At 42.4% G+C, this 19,104-nt stretch overlaps 1 protein-coding gene across 5 annotated transcripts in view; it reads left to right on the top strand.

The window, feature by feature from the left end:
- Positions 1-19,104, top strand: part of PAK2 (p21 (RAC1) activated kinase 2) — a 1,120,998-nt gene that overhangs the window by 717,504 nt on the left and 384,390 nt on the right. For all 5 annotated transcript variants that reach the window (XM_044070347.1, XM_044070345.1, XM_044070348.1 and 2 more), the window contains one exon: positions 13,637-13,750. In XM_044070347.1, coding sequence (XP_043926282.1) covers positions 13,637-13,750 — 114 coding nt within the window. The remainder of the gene's footprint in view (positions 1-13,636; positions 13,751-19,104) is intronic.

The following is a 19,104-nucleotide window of genomic DNA, read 5'->3' as shown; positions in this document are numbered from 1 at the left end:
GAGTCTTTTTTCTTTCCCATCAAGCACCTCCTTATGAGACCAGTTAGTTCCAGTGGCATTCCTAAAACACTTCTTGAATGGTGATGTAGAAACTTCTTCCCCTTGGGGGAGGGGGTCCATCTTTGTTACAAAGGGCAGTAGAGTGTAGTTGTATCCCATTTTATACCGCTGAAAATATGGGACAGCCAGATCTGAAATGTTAAGCTTTGTATTGTGACTCACTGAACTTTATGGATACTCTGTTCTCCATTGCTTGTGAGGGACCATCCACAGGAAGCTCCTTTTATTTTTGTCACTGTTTCAGTGCAGTATTTTAATATTTGGTGTATGTTTAGAACACAGCAGCTCAAGCCATTTTAAAATTTCTTGGAGTTGTCCTACTTGGCTAATTAACTTTCTGGTCTTCCTCATCTATTAACTCCCTACTGATGAACCCTTGTGTGGTAGCAGGCCCTGTGAGAGCTGTCTAATCTCATCACAGAGGATTGTTTGTAGTAGGTGGTGCTGAACACACTGAAGTGCCCATCATTTCATGGCGAGAGCTATGGAAGCCATGACTTTGTTGTCCTCCCTGAAGAAACAAGAGGTCTAACACTTTTGTGCTTAGTTTCATGATGGTTACCATTTTCATTTTCGCATTCACGTGTTGTTGGATGAGGAGGTTTCAGAGACTGGATGGGGGGGGGGGGTGATGTTACCCATTTTATTGTGGAATGTTTCTTCTTGCAGCTTTATATTTGCTGCTGTATCGGAAATCCCATTTAGAGTGCTCTGTAGTTCAAAGTCAGTGTAACCCTTGAGAAATTTTTCATATAAACTTGTTTGAGCTGGGTCAGTACTTTTTTCTATGGCTTTTTCCCTGTCTGTCTTGCTGACCAAGTCTCCCACAATTTGACTTGACTCTTTCATTCCCTAGTGATGAGAACCTCTGTCCTTTAGATCCACTAGGGCAAAAAACTGAGGTAGAGCTGTCATCCTGGCAGACATCAGGGTGTTTGTGCTGGCACCCACTTCCTTGGTACGGGGCTTGCTGTTTGTGTCACAAGGACCCACAATATTCTCTTCTCTATATTAGTGCATGCTTTCAACCAGTTAACTGTGAGAGCTACCACCATATAGTGTCTTCGAAGGCCAAAAGCCATCCCTCAGAAGGCATAGTTTCCTTTGCCTCTCCTTAGAGGTAACTGTGATGGATACTTGGCCTACTGTGCCCTTTCCCCTTGGATGGTCATACCCTTGCTCCCATGCCTGCACTGTCATGCATCCAAGCCGCTAATTGATCTCTGGTCACCTGGGTCAAAGTCAAAGGTATAGCGCCCTACACCAATGGTGTAAGCTTGGGTGCAGTAATTTGTCTTTCGGGTTTCTTCCTGCTGAGGTCAGTATGACTTAGACATGTTGTGGCGTGAGCAAATTAAAAGATCCTTCATACCCAGTTTGCAGATTGTCCATAGGTTCATAAGTAGATACTAGGCTATCTGCCCTAGGGCATTTATAAGCCCAGCCAGAGTGTATTTGGCTTCCGCCTCCCTATTAGATTAGCCTACTGTGCCTCTGTAAAGTGGGTCACAGAAGGTACCCTTTTAAGATTAGTTTACTGTGCCTCTGTCTAGCAGGGACATCGAAGAGATCCCAGGGGTAAATTTGCGATTTCCGATCCACACGTCCAGATTTCGCTTGAAGAGGGTCAGCGAGGGGCTATGTCTAACATGAATTGGGATTCTATTCCAGAGTGAGGGGAGCCTCTGGGAAATGAATCTGTCCCTCCAGCATGTCCTATTTATTTTTGTGCTGAGGTTTAAGTCCCTGGAGCGTGTAGCTCTAAGGGACTTTGATTTTTTGAGGTGGAGCATGTCCATTAATTCTGGGTTTGACATGGCTTTGTACGTCAGGCAAAGATCGCCTCTGAGTAGGCGGTAAGCAACTGAGTAGAGCTGGAGTTTCTTTAGTCGAGCTGCATAGGACATCTGTTTGTAGCCCATGATCCTCTTGGTGAGGTACTTTTGGGGTCACTCAAGTTGCTGCAGGTGTCGGGTAAGGTACATCCCAAAAGGGGCATTGTATTCAATTATGGGCCTGATGAGTAGAGGGGCACAATGATCTCTCTTGATCTAGATGCGAACCCTTTCGTGATAAGGTGGGCTATATAGAAGGTCTTTCTAACCACTTTGGCAACATGACTATCAAAGGAGAGATTACTATCTACGTTGGTTCCCAAATCTCTAATTACTTCCGTACTTAATGGATTACCACCTATGTGGTAATTTGTGGGCACCTTGTTTTTCCCAAAGGGGATGACTATGCACTTTTTAGCATTTAGCTTGAGGCCGTGGCTCTGGCACCAAGCATCTGTCTCTGTGAGACCCTTTTGGAGGATGCTTGTGTCAGCTGGAGATTGGATTATGGCCCCCAGTTTGCAGTCATCTGCGAACTTTGTCAGCCATAATCCCCCCGTGTTAGCCTGAACCTCAGAAAAGTATATACCGAACAAGAGAGGTCCCAGAACTGAGCCCTGTGGGACACCACTTGTAACTGGTTTGGATTCGGACATGGCACCTGCAATTCTGACCATGTGGGTTCTATCTCTGAGCCAGTTTGCAACCCATCTTGTGATATATAGGGGTTGATATTTAAGTGGGTAAGCTTATTTATGATGCCCGAGTGGGGTATTGTGTCAAAGGCTTTTGCGAGGTCCAGGTAGGCTGTGTGGACTACCTTGCCCTCATCTATGGCTTTGGTAACTGTTTCAAAGAAATCAACTAGGTTTAAGAGGCCCTTAACAAAGCCGAATTGGGTAGGGTCCAGTGTCTGGAGGCTCCCAATGTCTTTGTTTATGAGTTCCATGATAATACGCTCCATGGCTTTACAGACCAGACTCGTCAGGCTTATGGGGCGATAGTTCCCGGGGTCCCTTGTGGCACCACCTTTGTGGAGTGGGACCACTGTAGCTCTACGCCATTCTTTGGGTACATATCCTGTAGTAAGTTTGAACAGTGACTTAATGTGAGGGTTCAGTTCTTCTTGGAGCTCGTGTAAGACACAGCCTGGGACACCGTCCGGTCCCATAGATGCTGTGTTTTTTTGCTTTGGAGAGGACAGCTTTCACCTGTGCATCTGTGATGTCAGGGAGGTTACAATCAGTTGGGATAAGCATTTGCTCCGATGGGGGGGGGGGGGGGGATTTTGCGCTGAATCTGTCTGCCAGGATGTTGGGCTGTGTCTGTAGGTTCGGTATATTTTGTACCGTTATGCAACAATTCAGAGCATATCTGGGAGTTTCCACCCATATTCCTGACATAACTAAAGAAGGCCTTGCGATTATCTTTAGTGTCTATGGCAATTTTTCTTTCGAAACTGGCCTTTGATGATTTTATGAGGGATTGAAGTTTCTTGCTAATACTGATCAGAGATGCCTTCCCTTTTTGGGATTTTGCTCTGTCATGTAGTAGCTTCCTCCTTCTGTTGTATAGCTTATTTATGGCCGGAGTCCACCAGACCGGTCTCCTGCTTTTGGAGGAGTGAGTCTTGGTTTTATTTGGGATAGCACGATCCATGCATTCCTGCAGGTGCTCAAAGAATGCATTTGTAAAGGATTCTGTGGATTGGGCTGTATTATCCTCTGGCCTGGGGGCTTTGAAGGATTCCACCTCAGTCTTGAAGTGCAAAGTTGGCTTTTGAGAAATTCTTTACAGTGCTTTCCTTGGCTGGGGGTGGGGATGGGGATATGGATGCCCAGGGAAATTTGTTTATGGTCTGATCTTACCAATGAGGGGTTTACCTCTGATGTGGAACATAGAGTCCCGATGTTGGTGATGACCAGGTCCAATATGTTGTTCCCTCTTGTGGGAGTGGTGACCAATTGTTCCATTGCGTTAGAGTTTATAAATTCAAGGAACCGTTGGGCGAGGGTGTTTGGGCTTGAGTAGTTTTCCCAGTCAATGTTTGGGTAGTTGAAGTCACCCAATAACAGTGTTTGGAGAGACCTTCATATTCTCCAGTGTTCTCAGGAATGCCAAGTGGGGTTCCTGTAATAGGGAGGGTGTTTTGTAGCAGGCTACAAACTGAAAGGCGGTTTTGCCCGCTGTTAGTTGCACATGGATGGTTTCCGATGCTTCGTGCAGAGCCACTGACCTGGAGGTGTAGGTATCTTTGATGAATATAAATACTCCCCCTTCTTTTGTGCTTCGGTCCGAGTTTTGGGGCCGAAATGCATGGTATGAGTTACAACCTGGTAGTGCTGGGGTGCTCTTAGGAGCCTTGAACCAGGTTTCTGTTACTGCACAGACATCGATTTTCTCCATACTGAGGAGAGCCTTGAGTGCGTGCATCTTGAGGTTTAGACTTCTGGCATTGAGTAGCATTGCCTTTAGTTTTTTTATCTTTGGGTTGTCTATGGAGGTGGATTTGTCCTTTGAGTCTTGCCTAAAAAAGGCACTATGGGGGTGGCAAGAGCCTTGGCCAGTACACGAAAGCCTAAGGGTGACAGGTGCAAAGCCGTCCCTAGCGAAACAATGTGACTTGTCGAGCATGTCATCCCAGGCTGACAGACACTGGATCCCCTTTGAATGACACCAATACTTTAGTCAATTGTTGAAACTGATCATTTTGTCTTTTTACTGTGGCATCATTCTTGGTGAGGGCAAGATGCTACTCAAGGTCAGGGTCATTCCAGCCTGGGCTACATGGCCAGAGAGCTCCTCTTTCTCTTTTCGTGTAGTCCAGGGAGGTACGTCTCAGGTCATTCACACCAGCATGGACAATGATGGAGTCATACTTATACTTGCTTTGGAGTGACCTGAGTGTTTGCGTTATGTGGCGGATCCTGGCACCCGACAGGCAGCTTACAGTGACCTTCTTGTTCAGTCTGGTGAGCGGGACGTCAGTGTGCTGGACAATAGAGTCCCCTATAACAAGTGTATTTGGTGTGTTGTTTGGCCTTAAGGGCTGTGACTGTGAGGCACACTGATTTTGTGAGATATGTGATTCGTGGGTATTGTTGAGGGGTGGCTGTTGCTTGGATATCTGCTTAGGAGGTCTTTGCTGTTTAGGCAGATTTTTATTTTGAGCCTCCGAGTATGTTTTTGTGGGTTTGTGTTGGGTATACAGATGCAATAGGTCTGTGTGAGACTGGATTTGTGGTGCGGGTGGTTACCTTTTCCTCCTGACTGCCAGTCTTGGGTTGAGAGAGCTCTGCCTCCAGTTTGGCTGTGTAACTGCATCTCTCACATGTATTAGAGTTTGTTGGAAGGAGGAGAGGGTTGTCTGTGTACATAAGGCAATTGTAACATTGCCTCAAAATTCCTAGATTCACCAGCTGGACTGGAGAGTAACCTTGAAATTGACCCTTGGACATACCAGATCAGTATAGGGAACGTTTTTTTTTTTACTGATCAGATTAGGGAAGGGAACTGATTTTTCACTTGATCAGGAAGGACCAATCAGGAGCCTAATACTTATGAGAAGTCAAGGAGGGTGTAGTGCTTTAGTTAGTTAGTGTTTCCTTATAAGAGCTGAGCAAGTGCAGGGCTTTAGGAAGAGAATAGAATGATTACTTTGAGAGTTTGAACAGTTCTAAGGGAAAAGTGAAGAGCAGACTTTGTGGAGCCTGGAATAATTTAAACCTCTTTAGGCGGTGCTGCCCGACGCTGCTCAGTGCGCAAAACCACGCAAAAAGAGAGTTGTAGGGTTTTAAGAGAGAGAGCTCAAGGAGTTTAGAATTGACCCAAAATGGCCAATAAAACTACAGCTTCTAGGCAGTAACCACTCCTCCAGGGACAGGCAGGCTGTTCAGTGTTAACCATTCCCACTGGTAAACACAGAGACTTCCCTTTAGCCCAAGCAAGCACTGGCCTTCTAGAAACTTCCAAACAGTTCAGAACAGCAAATCTGTAACTGAACTTTCTTAACTTTCAGAAAGTGGGAAAAAAGCAAGATTTTTTTGTTTTGTTTCTTTTTGTTGTAGTTTAAAGGTAGCAGAGATACACAAGCAGCAGAATAATCACAACAGTGCAATAAATGACCCCACACTTGAGTGCTAGGCCAAAATCAGGTAAAATGCAGCTTTTAGAGAAAAAAAACAATTTTAAATTAAGTGCAACACAGGAAATGCAGTAAACAGGCTCTAGATGTGTTCCAAGTACTGTTACTGTTACAGATATAAACTTTAGCAAGCCTGAAAATGCCAAAAAGTAGGCGGCAAAGCAGTAAAACTTATTACAAAATTAGAAGAAAATACTTAAAATCACAAAAGTGGCTCACTTTCTTCTCTCGGCGTTTTCTCCCCTTGGTAGGTGCTTCAGCAACAACTAGCAAGCCTGAAAAGACGCCAAAACCACGAGGCAGCTGGGTTTTGAGAGAGAGCTCAAGGAGTTTGAGAATTGACCCCAAAATGGCCAATAAAACTACAGCTTCTAGGCAGTAACCACTCCTCCAGGGACAGGCAGGCTGTAGAATACCATTTAGTAATCGATGGCATCCAAAGAGTAGTGAATTCACTGCCAGACTCCCTCAGCCACAGTTTCAGATCTGTTCTAGAACTAGAAGTATGGGAGAAACTGCTTGGTGAAGATAATGTCGGGAGCCCTATTCTTAGATTGACTCTCACGACAGAGGAGAATGTGCACCCCCCAAGTTCTACCCAGTTTGGGGGGGATTGGTCATGTGACTTCAGTTGTATGTTTTCATCTTTCTGTACAGTTCCATGTTTGCTAGCAGACCTAAGAAAGACCACACCCTTTCTGGTGACAGAAAATGGTGTGATTTCATGCTCTTTGTCTCTGTTAGTGTTAGGAGTCTGTCCCACTACAAGCCAAAGGCATCCTCTTCATTTCAGCAGGCAGCTGACTTTTTGTTGGAGTTTGACAACTCCTTAGATCCCCTGATTAGCTAAAGCTTGTTTTTAGGTCTCCGAGATGAAGGATACTATGGAGAGTGGGAAAGGCTTTCCATTTGGGTGTTTACATTTTCTCCTTCACCTTGCTGTAGGAATTTGCACTTTGCTTCTATCTGTATTAGACACTTGTTTGAATCGGCTGTGTTTTTCGGTGGTCAAGATGCATTTTGTTCCATTTAGGTACGTCACAGCCTTGTGTTTGGTAGAACTGTATCCAAGCATTGGATGTTCAGTAAAGTATGTGGGTTCTATGAGTCACCTCCCCCTTGGAACTTTAAACTTAATGAGTTACTAACATACTGTTTCCTCTGAACTGTATATGGTATGATGGATTTAGAGGGTCTTCTACTGGAGGATAACGTTTATTGGCATCTGTTATCTATTCCTGTTATATATCTGAGTTACAGGCCTCTTTTTTGTAAGGAATCCAGTGTGGTGTTTCACAGATGTTTATTTTCTGTGAGGACTGACTTGGTTCTTGAAGAGTGTGATGGCACTGTAGTGGTCATTAAACCAATCATGTTTTCCCATTTTGTTTCTGGAGTGATATTCAGAAAAGAAAGAACTCTGTGCATTGTCTTTTTAGGTTTTACTTAGGAAGTGTGCATGAGTACAGGAAGACTGGACCAAATGTTTCTCATTGTTTCAGCAGGTTAGTATGACTGCAGATAAGTGAGGAGTGTCCAGATAGATTATGAGCTGCTTTTTTGTTTGACGGGCTGCCTCTTTTTCCACTTCAGCCAAAGGCCACTCTTCCAGGGGTGAGGATGCTTCCAGTGTCTTTCTGAATGTGTCTGTTGCAAACATTTATGTCATAGACCCTTGATGGTTTACAATTTTACCATACCCTGTTGCCTGAGACTTCATTCCTGTATTTGGGTCTGTCTTGACACTTCAGTGTTTAAAGACTCTGCCCTATGAGTGCTCTCTCTATTTCTAAGTAGGTCTGATTTCTGCCTCCCTGAGAAGTGATGCTCTATTTCTTGGCTTATTCTCAACTATTGCTGAGTATAGAGATCCATCTTGAACACCAGTTGATTTATCATAGACACTACAAGATGGAAGTGTATAAAAATAATTGATCATATGTAAAGAAGCTCCTCCAAGAAGATTAAAGGTTTATGGTTTTTGCCTTGAAGGAGTGAAAGCTCTTAATGTCTGCACAGATATAGGAATTGTAGGAATCATTGGAAATACATGGCAACTGAGTCATGTGACCATTTGCACCCTGCCATTACCCTCCCTTTAGACTGTATCTCATTTTTCAAGGAGGGCTAAGCTAGTCAAGCCAGGGGGGAATTTGTGAATACCCATTCAATTATCCATTTCCCATTTAAAGGAAAATGCATCACTCTGCTTGATTTGCAGCAGGAATCTGTTCCAGAGGTCAGAAAGGTGCTGAATAATAAACCTCTGGATCCACTGTTTCCAGTGAAAATGTAGATCCCTGGTTCTGATATGTCATCAGCCAGCGTTACCCTTTCAAATTTCACCAGATTCTGTAGACAGGATCCACCTTTGACAGAGACAAAATACTGTAGGTGCAGCTGAATGATATTAAGACTTGTCAGGCTGATGGGCCTGCATTTTCTTGGGTCAGTTGTCAGGGGTGGGGTTAATTTATGGAATGGAATCACTACTGCTGTGCACCAACCTCCTGGATAAAGCCAATGGCTAAACTCAGGTTAAATAGTATGAGTAACTCTGCCATGAGTTGTTGGGAACAGTTTATTAAACAGCCAGGTATATTGTCAGGTCCCATGGTGGAAGTATTTTTAATCATAGAGAGCACTGTCAGTGCATGTTCTGTAGTGATTTCTGATGGTGGGGTCTGACAAATTCAGAGCCAAGTGGGTTTTGGATAGTCAATTTTGGAGTAAAATTCTCACTAAAGTTGTTTGCTGGTATATTGGCGATGTCTGGATTACAGTAGGCAGTGCTGTTATGAAGTAAGTTCAGAGCACGGTTTGGTGTTTTTGCTTTCCTAACATAGCTAAAGAATGATTTGCAATTGTCCTTTGCACCTAATGCTAGCCTAAAGTTCATGGGCTGCTATATAAGACGTAGTAGTATTTTTCAAGTTTTTAGACAATTTTTGTTATCCTTGATATGAAGGTTTTTGATCTGCTGTTTACTTTAAGGATCTCATTTTTTTCCTTTTGTTGTAGTTTGTTAGGTGACTTGTTTGCTTTTAAATTCCCCACTGTATTTATCTGGTATGGATTGCCAGTTCTTATGTTTATCTAACTGAGTGTACAATTCCTTTGTGAAGCTACCTGCTGTGGCGATGTCTGGGGTGATACTAAAAATGAATTTTGAAAAACTTCATAGAATTTGATGATGATTGTAATTTTGAAATCCTTAAATTCTGAGATATTGGTTTCAGTGGATTTACAGATTTGGAAAATGGAGGTAACTAGTTTATGATCTGACTTAACTGGGAAAAGAGATGCCAGGGGAGTAATACACAACAAAGCTATATTTGTTAGGACCAGGTCAAGAATATTGGAGCTTCTGTTAGGTTTAAACAGTCTGTTCCAGGGAGTTTGTGTTTGTTAAATCTAAGAATCCTTGGACATGTCTGACATTGGAGGTAAAGGTACTCCAGTTTATTTAGGGGTAGTTAGTCTTCCAAGTTAATGGAGTTTTTGTTTATAGGGAGTTCAGATACATTTAGGAATCTTATGTAATTTTTCAGGGGACATAGAAAATGTCCTGTATGTAGCATGCTGTAAATTGGGAGCAGGTCCAGTTTAGTGTGATTTAGAGTTCAATGAGCTTGGTTTTGGACCTTTGGGAATATGTCTAGAGATGACGTGGTCTATAACAAATATGGAGACTCCACCACAGTTAACACTAGATCTGAAGGCATGGTAGGCGCAAAACCCTAGGTAAAAAAGGGAGTGCTTTCTGAACATTTAACCCCAAGTTTCACAAATTGCCGAGAAGGTGAGGATGTGCTCCAAATGCAGGAGAGTCTCAGGGTTGGTCAGTTACTGCTGCGCCTTTTGCCATTGAATAATTGTGAATCTCCGGGAATCTGTCTAGAGAGTTTATAGGTCCATAACAAGTATGTAGATGTCAACACAATTGCCGTCAGGTCTAAACATATGGTAGATGCAGTTCCCAGGTATAGAGAGAGGTTCTTTCTGAACATTTAGACCAGGTTTGTTAGAACCCAAGTATGGCTATGTTCCAAATGTGAGACCCTCAAGACTGGGCAGTTTCATACATTTTGCCATAGAGCAGAGCCACCTTAATGTGTTCCTCTTTTGGATTTGGTTAATAAGTCACACTGGGATGCCAATTAGCTGGACTCTGCCAATTGGAATGAGGGGTGCAAGCCATCCTTTGCAAAGCAAGTAGATTTGTAGAGCATCTTATCACATGGTGACACGCACCGAATATTACCAACAGTCAATGAACCAGCTGTCTTTTCTTTGTACCTAGGCATCATTCTTGGAGAAGGAATATTCCACAGTATCAAAGGCTTGCTTGCATTTATGACATAGATGGAGAATTCTGAAATGTTTCTCTGCATATCCCTCAAGGTTTTGCCTTTTCACGCACTGTGTGGGCCAGAAACGTGTTGTCATATTTGTTAGGTGAAAGGGTCTTAACAGGCCCTTGAGATATCGGATACTAGAATTTGAAAGGCAGTTCACCGTTACCCTGTCTTTGTCCAGCATAGTGATGAAGAATTGGTTTTGCCAGACTATAGAATCACCAATCATTAATCATTTATGTTGCAGTGTGGTCTGTTGTACTGGATTTGAGATGATTGAACTTTTGGTGACCCTTTGAAAATGTGCTTGAAGACAATGTGGACAGTGTGGTGCTAGGTTTCTGCTGAGGCCTGATCTTCAGGTCTGGGAAGATTAGACATTTATTTATTTTTGCAACCCAGGCATTAAGACATTTTAGTTTGGGTCTGTGTAGATTATGGCTGCTGTGTATGTTGTTCACAGTCCATTTTTTGTCCGAGTGAGGCCCCCATATTTGTTAAATATTTGTATCTCTCTCAAAGAAAATTTATTGTGCTGAGTAAAAGTTTATTATCTGTGAGCATAAGGCAGTTACTTCACTGCTTGAGGATACCAAGTGCTGTGAGACTGGTAGTAGAAGGGAAGCAGGCAGGGTAGCCCCTCCATCTTAGTACTGGACTTGTGTACCAACAATCAGAAAGATAAGAAGGAGAGGGTAGCTCGAGCTTTAGCATTCTAAGGAGAGGAACTTCTGTTTGATCTTCCAGTGCTTACTAGTATGAGCAGATTAGTCTGGGAGGAGCTTCCAGAAGCAGTTTTTTAGTAGGGGAAGGTAACGAGCCAAGAGCAACACTGGTTGGCTTGGTGGGCTCCCTGTGTTCTGTATCTGGGGGAAAAAGTATTTAAATAGATAAAAGGGAGAAATTTTGCAAAATGACTATTTTGTATGCAATGACAACAGAGTAGTTGTGTTTATAAACGCATCTCCTTATGGTCAGACACTGAAGTACTTAAGGCATATGCAGTAGGAGGAGAGCTGTTACAAGAATGACACCTAAAACATTGTGTATTAGTATGATTCATAAAGATAAAAAGTAAAAGGGCCTCATTTGCATACAAAACACGTAAAGGACACTGAACTTGGCAAATAAAACTCAATTTGTCTGGGGAGTACTCCAGTTAGGGAGCAAATTAATTAGCTGCTGAAAGGAGAGAAATATGAAAGGCTACTACAAAACTGTTTAAAAGGAGGTATGATTATTGACTTCATTTCGAGAAATATTTTATTGTCATTTAGTGCTTTTGCATACATAGACTACTGAAGGGATCGTTGTCAATGTTTAGGCGTCATTTAGTGGTTGTGCATACATATTAAGGCGTCATTTATTGTGCGTGCGTACATATTAAAACTATTGAAGGGATCGCTGAAGAAATAATGAATATTGCTGTCATTTAGTGCTTGTGCATACATGGTCAAACTGGTGAAGGGTCACTGGGGAAAACTTGTGTTGCTGTCATTTAGTGCTTATGCATACATGGTCAAACTACTGAAGGGCTCGCTGGGGGCAAGTTTGTGAATTTCAAAGTAGATATCAGAGGTACAGCAACTTTAACAACCAGCCTTAGAATTTTTATCAGCTTAAGGAAGGAAGAGCACTAAACTTCAGATATGATTTGCATCTTTTCATGGTTTCAGGAAAATTCACTGAGAGTGGCAGGCTTGTGAATCCTTCTCTTCAGTGCTCAGTATTGATTTAAGTGACAGTAGCTCACCTCCGAGTCTTCCCTGAGCTTGCCTAGTATTAGTATTTGAAATTGGAAACTTTTTGGATGTGATGTAATTTTTGCCTACAGTCCTTGGCTGGTGGTGATGGATTCCAATTATATGGCCCTTCATTCACGTTTCCTGTTTGGATTCTTCAGAAAACATGTACGTTCGCTATTTTGAGACTGTTTGCATTTGTTACATTTGCAGAGTATTCAGAGTATTTGGACTGATGGAATTTTCTTTCCCTTCAAGTATTATGTATTTGATGTATTCTGTTCTAGCTTCCTTATTTCAGAACGGTCTGACAGAGTGCAAGGAGACTTGCCTCATGGACCTCTAGCTAAAATAAGTCTGTTGTAAGCATTTTAGTATGTCTCGTGGATTATAGCTATGCGAACTTATAGGTTCATAGGTAGGTACTAGGCTATTGGCCCTAGGGCCTATATAAGCCTAGCCAAAAATGTACCCTGGCTTTCGCCACCCAAGAAAATTATTTTCCTGTACCCCTGTCGAGCAGAGCCACAGAAGTCATCCCCGCGGTGAATTTCCTATCTCCCATCCAATCATCAAGATTTTTCTTGGAGAGTGCTAATGAGGCACTCTGTTTGACATTGATAGTCTGTTCCAGAGTATGGGAAGTCTCTGGGACAGGAATCTATCCCTCCAGCATGTTCTGCTGGGAATCTATCCCTCCAGCAACTTATGTAATGTAATTTTTTGAGGTTAGTTCCATCAAGTCTGAAGTCTATTTTCTTAAAACTGCTTGTCTGTATTACAAGCTTATTTAAACTTAACTGTTTTCAGTGAATTGCTGCACTTGAAATGATGCATTTGTAGCTGTAGCTTGCAGTCACCATCTTATAATCCTGATAATTACTTTGTCTCTGTATCGTCACCACTCAGTTGTTTGTGTTTAAGATTGACTGTTTATTCTCTGGGATTTTTTTGTGTGGGGTTTTCTGTTTTGGGATAGTAAGTGGACTCTCTTTCATGGTTGTACACCATTGCTTGTATGCTGCTTGGATAAAGCAGATATGTAAATAAATTTTGCTTGTAGCTTTTTTTTCTACCCCCTGTAGTACATTAGTTTTTAAGTACCTGTGATTGCAGGTTCGGTATGGCGCAAGTGACAGATTCCATTGCATTTTTTTCCAGCAGTAGCACAATACTGTAGGTAGTGCATGCCTTTTTTTTTTTTTTTTTGTAGAGAATAATCCTGTTCATTGACTTGAATGTTTTCCTTTGGGCAATAATACTTTGGGTTTATCCTGAACTTTAGGATTCTGATATCTGGTTTGATCCCTTATCTCTTCCACTGACGTGTGGCTAGACATTGATGTAAAATGAAATTCCTTAAAACGTTTTAATAAATACCACTTTCAGACTCTATAGTTCAGAGGAAGATGAATAGCTTTGGGCTGTTTTGCATCACTTGAGAAAAGCATATTCATCATCTTTAGTTGATTCTGAATGTGTTTTTTTTTTTTTTAGTCCAACGCAAAAGGCAGTGAGCCCTCAGCTGTTACGGCATTACCAAGTGATGAGGAAGATGATGACGGAACTCCTCCCCCTGTGGTAGCACCTCGACCTGAACATACAAAATCGGTAAGTACTTGTATAATTTTTAGTGTAAAAATTGTAAGAATTTTGTTGCCTTTAGTGGCTTGAGTATGAACAATAAAGTACAAGATCTGATGTCTATTTTCATCTGATTCAACCTTTGGGTGATCTAACTGAATATGACCTTGGCACTTTTCAGAAGCTTTGGATCTAGGGTTCTTACTCTTCTCCTACCCATAATTCCTTCTGTTCCCCAAAAAATACCTCTGCTCTCATTTGTTTCCTGATCCAGAAGAACATGATGTATGAAAGGCTCTGTTTAGAGAAGTGTTTTTGAATAGTTATTTCTAAGCTATTCTTAGATGTATTGCTTTTCTTAAATGACTTTTCTTACCTCATTTCCCCTCTGATGCTATTCTTAATATTGTTACTGTTGTCAATTTTTCCTTTCCTTAGCTGTTTTTTTTCTAGCTTTTTGCAAGTCTTTTCAGTTCTTGTAAGACAGTGCTGTCTTGTTTTCTTTTTAGAGATGGCAGTAAAGGTCCTCGGGTTCAAAAAGTGTTCTGCCTGCTGCCCAGTCTCCAGTCTCCCACCTCAGGACCTTCTCTCTCTGTCTACTGCCTAGGAGCAACACACCTAGATTGACTGAGACATGTGCTTCTTTTGGTATGAGGGCACTGCAGGGTTGGTATGGGAAAGTTACTCTTAAAAGGGCCGCTCTCTTTCCAAGTGGAAGTACGGCACAATTTTCATTCTCACAATCTTCTCTGGCAAAAAAAAGTCAGAAGAAATACTAGGCCTGCTAAAGAGAAGAATGATAAATTTAAGGGAAAAAAAAGAGGAAACTGAGAAGAAGGAGGAATCCAGGAAACATTCTCCACATCCGAAAGAGTTCTTGGGTTTGGTGCCAAAAACGCCAATCCCTTCTGATCTGGGTCCATTCTTCAACTCCTCCTTCCCATTTCTCACAGGAGCCAGTGAGCCCTAGGCCCATTCAGTCTTCATGCAGGAGAGGTGTTCCTCTCAACCATCTTTGTTGGCTATATCTTTGAGGTCTTTCCATTCTGTGAGGAGCCCCACTGAAGCAAACATTGACTGTATGATGCAGATGTTCCTCCTGATGCAAATTCAACTGAGGGTCCTCCTGGCAACATCCCCATTGGGCACCCAGGGTTATGGGTTCTTCTACTCCACCTCTGGTTTCTCCAATTTTGGTCCAACATTTGGATCTGAAGCCCATGCGTCCTATCCTTCCCAGAGCACTTACATTGGAGCAGACAGCCCTCTCGACGTCAACTTTAGTATCCCTTATCAGATCTGGATGAGTCTTTGAGCAGAGACTCAAAGGGCTGAATGAACTTCAGGTGTTTTGGATCTGTCAGTGCCTGTGTTCTCTGACTCTCTTCCATTGTCATTCTCGGAGCCAGGGTGAGTCGGAATGGGAGATGGCTGGGAGGAATGCTTCTTCAGCTCCTTGCGGCTTTGGGTTTTGAGAGAGTTCTCATCTGACTGAGAAGAGACGTTTCTACTATGCTTCTTCCCGAACCTCATTTGACAGTGCTTCTGACTCTGTACATTCAGATTTACTGAGACAGTCAGCCTCTTTCAGCCTAGGGGCTCTCACCATGCAAATTCCTAGTCTGATTCTGACCCTTCCCCAGAAGTCTAAACCAGGCAGCCTAGGAAACAGAAGAGTAAAAGAAGACATTTACGCACTTATTCCCAGAGCCAGTCACAGAAGACACAGACTTGATTGATGGTGAATGCTTCAGTCACCTTTGCTGAACAACCTTGCCCATATGACATGTTTCCAGAGGGACCTGATGAAGCTCACCACGTCACTCTCGAGTAACTTATCTGTGAACATCCAGAAATCAGTAGAGTCCCAGTTGTCTTCCCTCCAACTGATATTCAGTGTATCCCTGCGTCTGCTTTCCAGTTCACCTGATGGTGTGGCCAGTCCAGTTCACCTGATGATGTGACCAGAGCAGCAAGTACTGGCACCGCGATATACCGGTATGCCTAGATGCAATTTGTGACACTGCAGAAGGCTTCAGGATGTCCATTATTAATGCCCCTTTTGATGTTTCAGCTGTCTTTGGACCAAAGGTTAAAGAGATGCTCACCAGGAGCAAACAGGATGGCAAGAACCTGTCTACCATTGGAATCCACTTCACCTCTCAGAGGACCTTTTCCTAGAAACCAGAAAGGAGGCAAGAAGATGCGATTCCAGAAATCCCAGGGTTTTATCCAAGATGCTCCTACGGACATACCCTCCTTCCCCTGCCCTTTGATCTCTCCACAGTACCCTGGGTGTTTACCAAATGCATGGCAGTGGTAGCAGCCTTAGACTGCAGGGGTTCTGGTGTTCCTGTATTTAGATGATTGGCTCCTTACTGCTCCAACCAGGGATCCGATTGTCCAACAAATGGAATTCTTGTTCCAGCTTGCCTCACAATCATGAATTTACAATCAAGACAGTAAGTTTAACCCTAAAAAATATAGTATTCATTGGATGCCACCTGTTTACAATGTCAGATAGCTAGACTTCCAAATTCCTTGTTATTCTCCATCCACTGGGGTAGTCGTTCAGGTGCTTCCACCATTCCTCTTCTGCAAGACTCCATCTCAGGCTGCTAGGCTTAATGGCCAACACCATAACACTATTTCCCTTAGCAAGATATTACATGAGACATTAAGACCCTGTTAGTTCAGTGGTCCCTGATATCTCATTCACTTCAAACTCAAATTCAGCTTGCACCAATTTTCAGTGCTTGTAGTTGGTAGTTGACCTCTCCAGTGGCTACAGTAACCACCATTGCTTCCCCACTGTGATGGGGTGGGGAATATTTAGAATGGAATACATTCCTCACATCAATGTCTTGGAGATGAGGGAAGCCTTCCTTTCAGGACTTCCTGTTAGAGAGTATGGTCTCCATCTAGACAGACATAGTAGTAGTCTAGTATATCAACAAGCATGGCAGGGTGCCCACTCATATCCACTTTGCTGGGAAGCCATGAGAGTGTGGTGACAATGGGTGAGATTTTGTTATCACTTTCTCATAGCAATGCTCATTTTGGGGACCTCTGCTGTTCCAGCAGACAAACTGAACAGAACCATTCTTCTGCCTTATGAGTGGCCATTCACTTAGACAGGGGCAATAGAAATATTCAGTCTCTGGGTCCAACTTTGCTTCAGTCTTTTTGCTTCATACCTAAACAATAGTCACTTTGCCTTTATAACTCCACAGGGTCAATCACCAAGGGCTACTGTTGTCCACTGTTGGCCCCCCAAGTCTCCTGTATGCCTTTACTCGTATACTCTTGTCTGTATTCAGAAAGCTGGAAGATGCAAAGCCAGAGTAATCCTTGTCCCCTTCTGGTTCTCCTTTCTCTGGCCTCATCTAGTACAGCCATCTTAGACATTAGACTATCATCCAGATCATCCGAGTCACCCATCCTGGCAGCTTCACCTGGATTTAAAAATCCTGCAGCTAACCCAGTGGTTTCTCTAATTCTAATTGTGGCCAGAGATGCCCGGCTGTCCTGTCCAGTGGTCCACATTTTGTCAGCCTCACAAAAAACAATAGTAGAAAGCTTCATCTTAGCAAATGGAAAAGTTTACAATTTCAGCTTCTTCCAAGGGAATGGATCCCTTTTCAGCACCTGTTCTGTCTATTCTTGACTTTGTCAGCTCCCTTCCAAAAAGGTTTCAGGTTTTCAACAATGAAGGTACAGCTAGCAGCCATTTCCAATTTTTACAATGGGCAGAATTATACTCTTCCCTAAAGATTTCAAAAGCTTTCTTGAAGGAAACCTTCCTGTTGAGAGACACTGTGGGATTTTAGTTATGTTTCAGGCTTTAACTCTAGTGCCTTTCGACCCTACAGCTATAGTAGATTTAAAATACCTTTCTTGGGAAATGCTTTTTCTCTTGGCTATTACTTCTGCAAGGCAGATTTAGGGATTGCAAACTTTATTCTGGAAACCTCCATACATGGTCTTCCACAAGGATAGGTTGTCCTCGAGAACGAATCCCAATTTTCTTCCAGAGGTCACATCTAAAATGAACCTCAAACTGTTAATCTGTGTTGGTGTTTTTTTCCCAAAATTCTCTAACAGGGGAGAGTATACTCTACATTTACTAGATGTTCATAGACTGAAAGATTATACTCTACATTTACTAGATGTTCATAGACAGTTCAGATTTTACTTGTGTAGAGCTAAGGATTTTAGAAAATCTGATCAACTTTTTCAAAAACAAAAACTGGCCAAAGTGTATTGAAAGTCACTTGATCCAGATGGCTATCAGAATGTATAACATTTTTGTGTCAGAAGCTGGGACTACCTTTAACTAATAAACCAAAGGTTCATTCTTTGAGAGCGCTAGCTACTTCTACCACCTTTATGGGTAGATGTCCTATTGACAGATTTGTGCTGCAGCTGCTTGGTCTACTGGGTCACACTTTTGTATTTCATTGCAAGCTGAATGTACAGCCCAGGTCATGTGCATCATTTGGCTCCATGATACCACTTGGGTAACTTGGGAATCTGTCCCAAACATAATGCTAGATCTGTTATCTTTTGGTCTGGTTCAACATTCTTCCCGCTATCCTTCTTCCTTAATTGTCACTTTGCTCTCCTTTTGAACAGATGAACCTCATTAGGGGCCTTGTGATTAAACTGCCTTTTATTGCTGTCCCTCGTATTATAGCTGCTTTTCTTAGTTCGTCTCATAGGTTTGCCTGTTTATCCTGCTTCCCCACTCATAATCAGAAAAATTTGACAAACTTGATCTGAGGTACTTTGGGGGAACAGAGGGAATTTATGGGTAGGGGTCGAGTCAGAGATCTGTACCTGAAGCTTCTGAAAGGTGCTGAGGTTGGATCCAATAAAACAAACTGGATGGAAAGCAAGGCAATACGGATCTAGTGTTATGGTGAGTACAAAACTTTTTTTATGTTCCATAGCATTTAGAAAGGTTTGACATCAAGCTTAAAGCTGGGAAGCAGTACGTCTCTAGCTGAAGACATTTTAGACAACATAAGCTTGCTGTTTTGATTTGGAATCTCTAAGTGGAAGTTGTCCTATGTGGTCTTGAGGTTTAATTCCTCTTATTTATATTTTTTTTGCAATAGTATGCGTTTGTCATAAAAGATTGAAAATGCTTTGATTTATGTTTCACCTGTAAAAGGAATGTGAGGCACACTTAATTTTTAGGATTCTTGTCTTTTTTCATATTTCCCTTGTTCTTAAGCCCTCAAGCAGCCATCATTCTACTTTGAAATATATGCAGCATTACAGGTATGTTTCACTGATTTGACTTAGTAATGCCCATAGCAGGCAAATTAAATTTTCATCTTTGGCTGCTCTGGTAGGTCCAGTCTGTTAACTTCCTG

This window comes from Protopterus annectens, chromosome 4.part1, assembly GCF_019279795.1.
Source record: "Protopterus annectens isolate FY-2018-M chromosome 4.part1, PAN1.0, whole genome shotgun sequence".
Classification (NCBI taxonomy): domain Eukaryota; kingdom Metazoa; phylum Chordata; order Ceratodontiformes; family Protopteridae; genus Protopterus; species Protopterus annectens.
The sequence above is the reverse complement of the archived record's forward strand: the minus strand, read 5'-3'. Positions and strand labels throughout refer to the sequence as shown.